Source organism: Camelus dromedarius, chromosome 7 (genome assembly GCF_036321535.1).
Source record: "Camelus dromedarius isolate mCamDro1 chromosome 7, mCamDro1.pat, whole genome shotgun sequence".
NCBI classification, from domain to species: Eukaryota; Metazoa; Chordata; class Mammalia; order Artiodactyla; family Camelidae; genus Camelus; species Camelus dromedarius.
In genome coordinates, this window is record NC_087442.1 from 74,815,957 (window position 1) to 74,828,252 (window position 12,296).

At 38.3% G+C, this 12,296-nt stretch overlaps 1 protein-coding gene across 1 annotated transcript; it reads left to right on the forward strand.

Annotated features, from left to right (window-relative positions):
- Positions 1-1,543: 1,543 nt before the first annotated feature.
- PMPCB (peptidase, mitochondrial processing subunit beta) lies at positions 1,544-12,210 on the forward strand. The gene is made up of 13 exons (XM_031454734.2): positions 1,544-1,673; positions 2,730-2,870; positions 3,627-3,713; positions 4,084-4,213; positions 5,888-6,086; positions 6,455-6,534; positions 8,708-8,820; positions 9,617-9,760; positions 10,569-10,729; positions 11,537-11,622; positions 11,705-11,793; positions 11,951-12,026; positions 12,116-12,210. The coding sequence occupies exons 1-13, from the start codon at positions 1,560-1,562 to the stop codon at positions 12,178-12,180; spliced, it is 1,485 nt and encodes a 494-aa protein (XP_031310594.1). The 5' UTR covers positions 1,544-1,559; the 3' UTR covers positions 12,181-12,210.
- Positions 12,211-12,296: the final 86 nt, after the last annotated feature.

The window sequence follows — 12,296 nt, forward strand, 5'->3', positions numbered from 1 at the left end:
TTTTAGATTCCCACCAGCAATGCAGGAGAGATCTCGTTTCTTTGCATCCTCATCAGCATATGATGTTATTACTGTTTTTGACTTGAGCTATTTAATAAACATAGCATCTATTGTATCATCCCATTCTCTTAAAGAATATCCATTAACTATTCAATCAGTATAGCTATCTATCCATTCAAGCATCCATCCATTCTACCTTTCTAGTCATTTATGTGCAGAGAAAGAGGCCTGGAATGTACCCTAATGTTAATGGTGATAATTTTTGGATGGTGGGATTTGGAGTCTTTTTTAAAAAAAATGAGATATAATGGGACTGCCATGCTAAAAAGTTGCATTCTAAAAAGATCCCTTGGGCAAAAAACTATGACTGTGGGGCTGGAGCAGACTCAAGAGGAAGGAAAGGGGTGTATCAATTGGATATTGAGAGTGGAAAAAAGGAGGAGCTGAGGAGGAAATTCGGGTTTCTGGTTTGGATGTCTGGTGAATGGAGGTAACAGTGGCTATTTTGAATTGAATATACAGGAAGAGACTTAGGACAAGAGGGAAGTGCATTTTGGACAAACTGATATCAAGTTGCCAATGGGATATTCAAGCGTAGCTGTGTAGTCACTGAGTGGTTAAGTGTGCCTGCAGCTCAGGAGAAAGGCCTGGCTGGGCGGACAGCAAAGTCCTCAGGTGAAAGTGGAAATCCTCAGGGTGAGTCTGCAGTCGAAGAGGCCCAGGCCCAGGTCCAGAATCCCGGGAAACACTAACTTTTAGGGGAAAATGGTGTGGTATGTAAGGGCAAAGACTTTGGAGCCAGACAGCCTGTTATTAAAGTATCTTGACCTCGGGCAAAGTACTTTACCTCAGTTTCTACATCTGTAAAATGAGCATAAGGATGGCACCATGGAACAGTGCTTGCTAATTTTAGTTTCACTAAGAGATCTGTGAATAAAGAGCTGTCCAAGAAGGTGAAGAAGAAGGGACTATGAAGAGGAGGACGAGCTCTTAAGATATACTGAAGAAAAAAATTTCACTGAGACTTGCCGTGTCAAATTCAGCCAATAGGACTGTAAGATAAGGTCTGTGAAGTATCCATCTTTCAACAATTAGTGGCTTCACCAAGAACAATTTCTGTGGGATGGAATGAGCCAGACTGTAAGGTGTGAGAGAACGGGGGTCAACAGTGATACTTGCTTCCCTCCCCTCTCCGCGCGAGCACGTCTCTCCCACTGGATGCTTCCTCTAAGAACAGTGAGTTATGGATCTTATACCACTTTTTCCAAATAGTTTCTGCCACAAATGGGATAATATGTGGCACCAGGTTACCTTTGACTCCTCTACATTTGTGCGGTGCACGTCGTAGGCGACCGAAGTAACTGCTAAGTCAGGGGCTTCTTCAGACTCCCTAATCCGTGTTATTTAGGGTAAACGGCTCCCCACTTGTCCAGGTCGACTCCTTCCACAACCGCTTAGAGTGGCATCCCCGTCGTCGCCTCTAGGTGGGGCGTGCCCTCTCGTCTGCGACCTCGGGTCACGACCCCGGAAGCACATCCTTCAAACCTGCCGGAGAGGAGATGGCGGCGGCGGCGGCCGCGGTTGCGGCCGCTCGATCGCTGCTGTTGCCCGCGGCGCGGCGGCGGCTTTGGGGTTTCACCGAGAGGCTTCTGGTCGGAGGCAGTGCTGGGCGCGTGAGTTTCCCCCTACTTGTCTGGGTTGCCGCGCGGGACCAGGCCAGGCTAGGCCTTTTCTGTCTGACTCCGCGCGGCGACCCTGAGTCAACGGCGCCCGGCCCGGCCACGGACGTCGGCGCCTTACACCCCGAGCGGCGGGTCTGGGCTTCTCATCCGCGAGCCGCGGGGTATCCGGCGGTCGGGGACACTTATCTCTCGCCGGGGCTGGGCTGGCTTTGGTCACCCGCAGCGCGTGATCTGCCAGTGACGTGGTGGAATGACCCTGGTTAGCGGCCCCCTTCCCCAGTTACTCAGGACTCATTATAAAGAGTGCGTGTTGATTACTAAAATCTCAGTGGTGGCAAATTGGGGGAAATTAAGAAATGAGACGGTTACTGCCCATCCAGCCCGAGTTTTGTTTTTGCCTAAAACTGAGCGTCATGAATTCATCCTCAGCTCTACTTCCTGCGAACCCCGAGGTAGCTAAAGGAAAAGGTTGTCTTATGTGGTTTTACCCTGAGGACTCTAGCTTTCTCGAGTTTGTGGGACTTTTAACATACGTATAAAGTAGAAGAAAAACTACGGATGGGCGAATAGTCCAGAGTCAACAAATCAGTCAGCCAGAGTATATCTTGAGTATCTGTCCTTCTTCCTGCCTTTTTCTGCCTTTTTCAAAACTTTTTGCTTTTCTTGAATACTGGAAACCTTAATCATTTCTACGTTATGTATAGGTATTTTTATATTTTCCTTTCGCTTGGCTTTCCCCAACTCTGCTTGTTCCCTTTGTAGTGAATATTAAACATTTCTAGGAGAAGTATTGAAAGCAGCTTCTCCCTGGATAATAATAACTGTTCATTTTCCTTAAGGAAATGGCATGTTTTTAGGCATGTTGTCGGCTTTAGTAGAGTGGTTGGGGAATGTTCCTAACCAGGCAAAGGGGTGGATCCAGTGGAATAATAAAAGTTAAGGAGGAAAGGTACTTTATAGAAAGAATCTCGATAGATTTGGTTTTCTAATCAACATTTCATGTCAGGGTAGTGATGTGTTCTGCTTCTTCCCTTCACCTCCAATCAGTCATTATATCTTGGAGGGAACAGATTGAGAAGTACACAGGCTGCTACACAAGTTGTTCTGAATGTTCCTGAAACACGAGTAACCCGTTTGGAGAACGGACTCAGAGTGGCCTCTGAAGACTCTGGGCTCTCAACGTGCACAGTAAGTAACTTAGGCAACCAGTTTGACCCCTCATTAGGAGACAGCAAATTGTCGGTTTTCATTTAAGCTTTTCAGTTAGTTGGCAGGTGATTGAAAATAGTGGCAGTTATTTTGCCTTGACGGGCGACTCTCACTTGTGAATCTCTTCCTTGATATTTCCATACCTGGTGCATGTGTGCCTTAAGCGTCTACATCCAGTTCTTGTAGCCTCCTGTATCGTGTATTGTTATTAGTGTTGCTAGTAATGAGAGAGGTATCTTGGCTGGACTGTTCTGTGCCAGGTATTTTTTTTTTTTAACATATATCGTCTTATTTGATGTTTAAAATAGTTCTTTTTAGCAGGGATCACACCCATTTTACAACTGAAAAACAAATTCAGAGATGTTAAATGGTTTTGCCCAAGGTGGCACAGCTAATGCGTGACACAGCCAGTATTTGAACCTAGATTTTCTGACAGTCTCTGATGTTCTTTACTTTCCTTGCTAATTGACTGTAGTAACATGTTGGACTAGGAATCTGGGTCCTCAGTGAAGCTGGCAAGTAGGTGTCTTTAACACTCAGCAGTAGCCTGGGTGAACTAATTTCTAAATTAGTTCATAGGAAGATGCTGTCAATTTACTCAAGTCAAGAATACTTGAATGTTAAGACTGGAAAGCATTTGTCAGAAAAGGGAAGGAGAGTGACCCCTACCTCTACCCGATTCCCCCAAAAAGAAATAAAATGGTGTTTTACTTGATTGTTCATTGATGCATTCAGGTTGGGCTCTGGATTGATGCTGGAAGTCGATATGAAAATGAGAAGAATAATGGAACAGCTCACTTTCTGGAGCATATGGCTTTCAAGGCAAGTTACAAGACTTACTACTACTTAAAGAAAATGCATTTTAAAAAGTAAGTACCAAATCTCGTTCTAAAGCAAGGAGAACTACTTCAATAGTATGGCATTTTTAAATTATTATTTTTTAATCTTTTTTTTCAGGATAATTATCTGAAATAATTACTAATAATTGCTCTGTAGAGTTGAAACAAGGATTTTCTTTTGGGATGTGAGGGTCATCTGAAAGTATACCACTGTTTCTGAAGCCTGATATACTTTAGAAATCAGATTTGGTCCTTTATGAACATAAGCTTATGTCCTCATATTCATTGTCTGAGGTGTTTAGAATAGATGAGGATTAAAGGAAGATATAATTTTTGTTCCTCCTTTATTGCAGGGCACCAAAAAGAGATCCCAATTAGATCTGGAACTTGAGATTGAAAACATGGGTGCTCATCTCAATGCCTATACCTCCAGAGAGCAGACTGTATATTATGCCAAAGCATTCTCTAAAGATTTGCCAAGAGGTATTGTTATTATATATACGGCAGATTTGTAATTTTCACAGGAGTTCAGAAATAATTTAGTACTGTTTCCATTATGTCTGTTGAGAAAGAGTAACCCCCAGAAATGTGAAAAAATGAACTAAACTCTGGGTGAGGGGGCACCTATTTTTATTATTTTTCTCCATATTTGACAAATGATACCAAATACTTACAGGCTGAAAGACTTGTGCAAACCAGGCCCTGACACTTGATTCAGATATTACTTCCTCCAGCGTCATACCTGTGTAGTGAATCATTTTTAACTTTTTATTATTTTAATTTTACTGCCTACTGTGTTCTGGTTTGGTTTTTTCTCTATCCTGTTATCTGGATTTTTTTTTTTTTTTTCTATAAGCCAGAACAGATTTTATATCTACTAACTGCTGGGTTTTTTGTTTTGTTTTTTAAACAGAACTTACTTGCTTCTTTATAGCACTTGCACATTCTGGTTCCTCATCCTGGAGTGCACTTCTTTCTTACCTTCTTTCCTATCAATTTTATTTTTTCAAAATTTAATTTATTTAAGCTAAAAAAAAAAAACAACCCATTTTCCCAAGGGTCACTTTTAATCCTTTGATAATCACAGGTACCTTGTTTTGGGGTACCTGTCTTTTTCTTCACATGTCAACTGCTCCAGCGCTACTGGACCATCATTTATCAGTGACTTTGCTAATGGTAAGAATCTAGCTAACACTGATCAGATGGATGGGAATAGACACTGGGATTAAGTTAAGTGGGGAAAGATATTTGAGAGGACACTAATCCTCTAAGTGGTTCATTAGGGGCGTATTTTAGATTAGGATTCTTGGCTACTTTATGTAGTAACCTTATTGCTGTGTGTAGTAAATACTTGGGTGATGTGGACTCACTGTACATACCTAGATTTTTTTTTTTTATATATAGTTGATTTACAATGTTGTGTTAGTCTCTGTACAGTATAGTGATTCAGTTATACACACACACACACACACACGTGTGTGTGTGTGTGTGTGTATTTTTTCATTATGGGTTACTACAAGATACTGAATATAGTTCCCTGTGCTATATAGTAGGAACTTATCTATTTTAAATATAGTAGTTAATATCTTCAAATCCCAAACTCCCAATTTATCCCTTCTCCCTTTCCCGCTGTTAACCAGAAGTTTATTTTCTATGTGAGTCTGTTTCTGTTTTGTAAATAAGTTCATTTGTGACTTTTTTTTTTCAGATTCCACGTGTGATGTATGGCATTTGTCTTTCTCTTGGCTCACTTCACTTGGTTTGATAATCTCTAGATCCATTCATGTTGCTGCAAATACATACCTATGTGTTCTGACTAGATAACTTTCTATTTTGTAATTTTCATAGATAACAATATAGTCGTGCGTATGTAGATTTCCATGGCATTTTGGAAGTGGTTGTAGGCAGAGTAATTACAGGTGTTGTGGGGACTTCTGGCAAATTTAGGAATTTTCCCCAAGCTGTTTTATACCACAGGAGTTTATATTTTTATTTTAATTTTGTCCTTTTATGTATATCAAATATTTCTTCCCAGTTTAATCATTCAGTCAGTATTGAGTGATGGTCACTATCATGGTTTCTGATGCTAGTTTAATAAATGTTAATAGCAAAAATTAAGATTCTTAGTGTTTCTTCTTATGTTTTATTTTCAATTAGCTGTAGAAATTCTTGCTGATATAATACAGAACAGCACATTGGGAGAAGCAGAGATTGAACGTGAACGTGGAGTGATCCTTAGAGAGATGCAGGAAGTTGAAACCAATTTACAAGAAGTTGTTTTTGATTATCTTCATGCCACAGCTTATCAAAATACTGCACTGGGACGGACAATTTTGGGACCAACTGAAAATATCAAGTAGGTATAATTCTCAGATTTCTTTATGAGAAAAATTTTGAACTGTGAAAATTTCACATTCAAAAAATGTTTCAAAAATAATTTTTTACCCTTGGTAATCTGAATGAAATTGTACTTAACTACGTTTTAGCCCCACCTGACTTGCAGGTGTTTGGCTCAGCTATTTCTGCAATAAACAAGTGGTGGTATTAAATCTTTTTCTTCATATAAAAATGTTGAAATTCTTTGATACTTTTAACATATATCCTATTTCTGACAGCATTTAACTTAGGATATCTTTAAGGTCTAATTTAATATCAGGTATATTATGTGAAGATCTGTGCTTTTAAATTTCCTTTTAATATTGCTCTTCTTACTCCCATTTACAGATCTATAAATCGCAAGGACTTAGTGGATTATATAACCACACATTATAAGGGGCCAAGAATAGTACTTGCTGCTGCAGGAGGTTAGTCGATTTAAATTTCCATGACTCTTTTAAAGACAGAGTGATGTGCTTATCAGTTTGATCCTGTTGGGAGATGTCTTAAGAATTTTTATTTACAGAGCAAATTGTTTAATGTGCTGTAGAAGGGGAATGCGGAGCACTGGAACCAGACTTTTCCTCTGTGTAAAAAGTTTTAATAGGAAAACTTATGGATCCAGTACGTAAGTGTACATACGTAATGGAGTTTACTTGCAAGAAAAGGGCAAATGAGTGAAGTGGGAGATAATGACATTTGGAAGATAGTGTTCTACAGTTTGGGAATCTCTTGAGATTTTAACCTATTTCTTGAGAACCAGCTTCATCCTTGGTCAGGCATGGAATGGGCAGGTTGTTCATTCATTCCTTGATTTGTCCATTCATTTAGCAGATTCACTAATTACTGGGAAGGGGAAGTATGTAGGAGGTCATGAGAATGTTTAATGGGAATTTGAGCTTGAAAGTAGCATCAGAACAAGGCTTCTCTGGGGACATGTTTGAAGCCAGTGAATGAAAGAAAATTCATGTTAGATTCTGCTAGATTTCCTGACAGTCTGAATTTAGGCAAACAGTACATTTTATTGGTTTCTAGTTTTGTTTTTTCCTCTTTTTTTAGGGTATAAAGGGAAGATACATGGAATGTTCTTTTGTGTAAATTTAATTTTTTTCTCTTTAGAAATGACAATAAATTGAAATTGTAGTTGCCCTGGGTAGACTTTGAGCTCATTACTTGAGAATAATGGAGAAGGTGAAAATGAGGGTTAAGCATGTCAAACATGTTATTGTGGCTCTTAGCTCAGTCATGTTACCTTTGTATGGCAGACAGCGTGCTCTGAAATTCTCTTGACTTAGTAACATTATTTCTAAAATGGCTGGTCCTGACTGGGCTTCAACATTTGAAACTGCCTTGGAAATAGGAAGACTGTTAGATGATGCCTCAACTACGAAGCTGTCTGGGATGTCTCTGCCATTGTTGGTGGCATATGGACACAGCGAGTTTTATCATAGCTCATGGGTTCATCTGGACATCACCAGAGTTGGGACATCTTACAATTAATTGATAGCCTTAGATTAATTAGTATTTTGTCTTATTGGTACATAAGTGATGATGTGTCTTATAAACTGTGGCATCTTAAATCAGTAAAATAGGCCAGATCTAGCTTCATTTAAAAAAAAATTGGGGCTCCACTGCCTTTTGGGCAGAAGTAGAGGTCATGTTGGAGCAAGGGCTGAGTATCTGGAACATCTAAGCAGGAGGGCGATTGGTGAAGGTAGCAAGACAGTGGAAGTGGTTTTCAGGTGCTGAGAACTGTGTGTTTGTTCATAGTTTTTCACTCTCTGCTTGTCCTCTTGTACCACCAGGGTCTTCCTATTGTTTTTGTCACCCTCTGGATTGATATCCAAGGTGGCTCCCTTACATAGTGATTATGGAAACAACATACAATCATTTACTGTCTTATTTTAGTCCACAGATTCGTTTGGAAAATATGGGTGTAAGTTGTGCTTTTATATTCCAATGGAACATCTCATTCAAAAAAAAATCTTGTGGTGATATTTAAGGCACTTGTACATGCCAAAATTCATCTTTTAAGTTGTGTAAGAATCTTTCACTGACTGAATCTGTTTGGGTCCCTCTTTGGATAGTAAGGGATATAGAATCTAATTCTTAAGTTTTGGGTGGCAAATAGTGTTTGGGTAGCTATAGATTTATTCAGAAATTTATATGAAGTTATTTTGTTCTGAATTCTGATACAAGATACGCTTCATTCTCTTTGCTGTATAGAGCCCATATTCTTTTCTACTTTAAAAGAAATTAATTGAAAAGTGACTTTTTGCCAGTTTGCATTCTAGGACTTTTACTATAATGATTTTGTATGAAAAAATGGTATTTTCAAGCTATCTTATTCTTCTCTGTGAATCCATTGGTGTGCTGACACAAACTGATATAATGAGAAAGCTGTGCAACCCTCATCCTTGAAACACCAGGGAAAAAGTATGCTGTGTGAGCTTCCTCTTCAGTGGCTCTGAGGGCAGGCAGGCCGTGTGTAACTGGTATCGCATTATACCAGCTGAGCTCGTAAACCAAAGTACTTGCAGTTTGCTGTGTGCTCTACATTGTGCTTCTACGAGATATATGAAGTATTTTCCCTCAATTTAGGAGTTTCCCATGATGAACTGCTTGAGTTAGCAAAGTTTCATTTTGGTGACTCTTTGTCCACACACCAAGGAGAAATACCAGCTCTGCCTCCCTGCAAGTTCACAGGAAGTGAGGTAGGACAAACCTCCTTAACTAGTATTTAACCCTTTGGGTTTCTCGTGTTTTATGTATGAATGAGTGTACAAAATGTGCACGTCTAACAGAAGCAAAATATTAGAAACCAAAGGCTTAAACTGAGGACAGACTCAACTGCTTTGTACTCCTTCCTGTTCCATATATTTAACCACCTGTTTTTCTTTTCTAAGTAAGGCTTTTAAGGCCAGTATTACAATTTGGTCTTTTTGTGCTTTTTTCATTGACACTATGCCCAGCTTTCTGTTGTAAGGTATAAAAGTAATCTTTTAAAAACACCCCAGCTAAGTTCAGTAGGGGGTAGTGATTAAAGCCAGAACTTGTAGAAAATCTGCTACTTGTCAGCTGTATCTTTAAGCCTCATTAGGGATGGTGCTTATAGAGTAGTATGTGGAAGGAAGTTTGATGCTGGCAGTTGCATAGGACTGTAGCACTGGCAGTTCAGAAATAAACCTGTTATGTCAAGACTAGCTTAAGTTTAAGTAGAAAAATTCAGACTGACAAAAGAGTATTTCTACCAGTGAAATAATGCAGTCCTTTTTGATCAGGTAATTATCTGATTGCTGTGTCTGTACTACTTCAATTGGAGATTTTTTTGGTGAAATTCTTCTACATTAGACAATACAATGTAATGAGGCATCATGTTTAAAAAACAAAAAGAGAATCATAGTGAGCATTTTAACTTTGCAATTAATGGGACTGGTGAATTTGTTTCTTGTTAAGTATGTCATACAGTGGTGATCTTACCTAGAGCTCTGTATTCTTTATCTTACCTAGATTCGAGTGAGAGATGACAAGATGCCTTTGGCACACCTTGCAATAGCTGTTGAAGCTGTTGGTTGGGCCCATCCAGATACAATCTGTCTCATGGTTGCAAACACACTGATTGGCAACTGGGATCGCTCTTTTGGAGGAGGAATGGTAAGTGATTTTAAAAGTAATTGTCCATAACAAATGAGAAGATAGGACTCTACTATGAATTTTGATTTAAAATATAAACTGATCCTGGATTGCATCTTGGGCAAGGAAAAAAATTTTTTTGATCATATTGGCAAAATTTGAGTAAGAGTAGATAAATTCATTAATAGTACTATATCAAAGTTAATATCCTAATTGTACTGAGATTAATTTCCTTGTTTTTTTCAGAAGTGCATGCTAAAAATAGGGATAAAAAGCATATCCACATCATACTGTCAAACAGTTGAAAAATATGTGAAATGATAAAGCAAAAAAAGTGGTAAAATAACAGTCGTTAAGGAATTTGAAAAAAGGGACTTTTGTACTATTTTTGTTAGCTATCCTGTACATCTGAAATTACTTTAGAATATGTATATATATACTTGTACTCAAAGATTTTGAAAAAATACATTTCTTATAAGTATCTTAGGCTTCACATGCATTATAATTTCAAGTCTTTAAGCAAACAGCCAAAAGCCCTACAAATTAGGTTGATAATACTAATGTATTATTTTAGAAGTGGGTACAGCTACTATATTAATTCAAGGATTCACTATTTTAACATTATGAATTTCTCTGGAAATGATGCATTGGGCTGCTGAAATAACTATAATTCTTGGTTTCACTGAATTTTAGCTTTATTATTGAGATATTGCTGGATAAAACTGAGATACTCAGCTTAGAGCAGTCACTATTTTCACATATTTTTTTCTTTCTGGTAACGTGGACCTGTATGTCTACAGTTCTCTTGGACAATTTTCTTTCCCTACAGAATTTATCCAGCAAGCTGGCCCAGCTCACCTGTCATGGCAACCTCTGCCATAGCTTCCAGTCTTTCAACACTTCCTACACAGATACAGGATTATGGGGAATCTATATGGTTTGTGAACCAGCCACTGTAGCAGACATGCTGTTTGTTGTTCAGAAAGAATGGTAAGAAAATAGCTTAAATCTTGCTTAGAATTCACCTTTTAGACTAGTTCTCTTTACGCTGTTGATGGTGGTTATTTTTTATGGTGGTGTTAGTTAGCATTTTATCAAAAGACTAAACCAGTAGCAGTTGTTGCCATGTTTTTAAAGATCACAGATGTTTAAACACCAACTTGAATTTTAGAAAATAACTTTAAAAGTTACCTGGCTTGGAAAGGCCATGTTACGAAAATGAATCTGAAGTTGCCATTGCTAAAAGAAAAAAATGTGGTGTTTTAGTCAAAACTAGTAAGGTACAGAGGCAGAAAAGCCCATGGCTTCTTGGAAAGCTTTTATTTAGCTCTGATCCCTTTCCTACACCATTCTTAAATGGCTTACATCTCCCTAAATCTACTCAGGGTGTTATTATCCATTTAATTATTAGGTTTAAGTTAGACTCAACTGGATTCTTTTCAGAAACCAGTGACCGACCCACTGAACTATATCCTAGCAAGTCAGATCCTAACAGATGGGGTTTGTGAATTCTCAAAATACAGCATTTCTCAAAGTATCTTTATATTCTGTCTCTGCTAACCATTTGTTTTCAAGAAATTAGCAATCCCAAGGAAATAATCAGTAATATTTTAGCTTTTGCTTAACTGTTGAGATCATTAGTAATTTCAACTTTTTACTAAATTAAAATCATAATCACTTGTACATTGTGGTATAGTACGTAGAATACAGCATCCTTTTTTTCTTTAGGCCATTAGCTCCTAAAACACATAACATTTTCAAACTACTTGACATTTGATTTTTCCAAATGATTTTTAGGATGCGACTGTGTACCAGTGTCACTGAAAGTGAAGTTGCACGAGCCAAAAATCTTCTGAAAACAAACATGTTGCTGCAGCTTGATGGTAAAAGGATAAGGATGTAAGTCCTATTTTCATTTGGTTACTCTATGTTCCAGTACTTAGTTTTCCCTTCATTTTAAAACAGGTTCCACCCCCATCTGCGAAGATATTGGTAGGCAGATGTTATGCTATAATAGAAGAATTCCCATCCCTGAGCTTGAAGCAAGAATTGATGTAAGTAGTCCTTAGACACTACTGGGTCTTGAGTGAAATGATCCATGTTACAAAAGCTGAAAATACGTATCTTGCTTTATAGCACTAAAACATTTCAGGTATAGATTATCTGTACTACCACAAAAAGCTCTGAATGCTTCTGTCTTCTCTCTCTCAGGCTATAAATGCTGAGACAATTCGAGAAGTGTGTACCAAATATATTTATGATAAGAGTCCAGCTGTTGCTGCTGTTGGTAAGCCTGGCTCCATTTCCCCTGTGCAGAAAGTTAGCTAAGTACTTTTCTTCTCTTCAGTTTTAACTGTCTTTTCTTTTAATCCTTAGGTCCCATTGAGCAGCTACCAGATTTTAACCAGATTCGCAGTAACATGTGCTGGCTTCGTGATTAAAATGCTTCTAATAAAAATATTTTGAACACATATACTTATAAGACTTACCAGAGACCTGCGAGTCCTACAAAAAAAAAAAAAATGAACATATATACTAGTAAATATGAAATACTGTG

Excerpts from the sequence above, each read along its gene's own strand:
- PMPCB (XM_031454734.2), top strand. The coding sequence starts at position 1,560 with ATGGCGGCGGCGGCGGCCGCGGTTGCGGCCGCTCGATCGCTGCTGTTG. Across the intron at positions 2,871-3,626 it reads CTGGGCTCTCAACGTGCACA|GTTGGGCTCTGGATTGATGC; the intron begins GTAAGTAACTTA and ends TGATGCATTCAG. Across the intron at positions 3,714-4,083 it reads TGGAGCATATGGCTTTCAAG|GGCACCAAAAAGAGATCCCA; the intron begins GCAAGTTACAAG and ends CCTTTATTGCAG.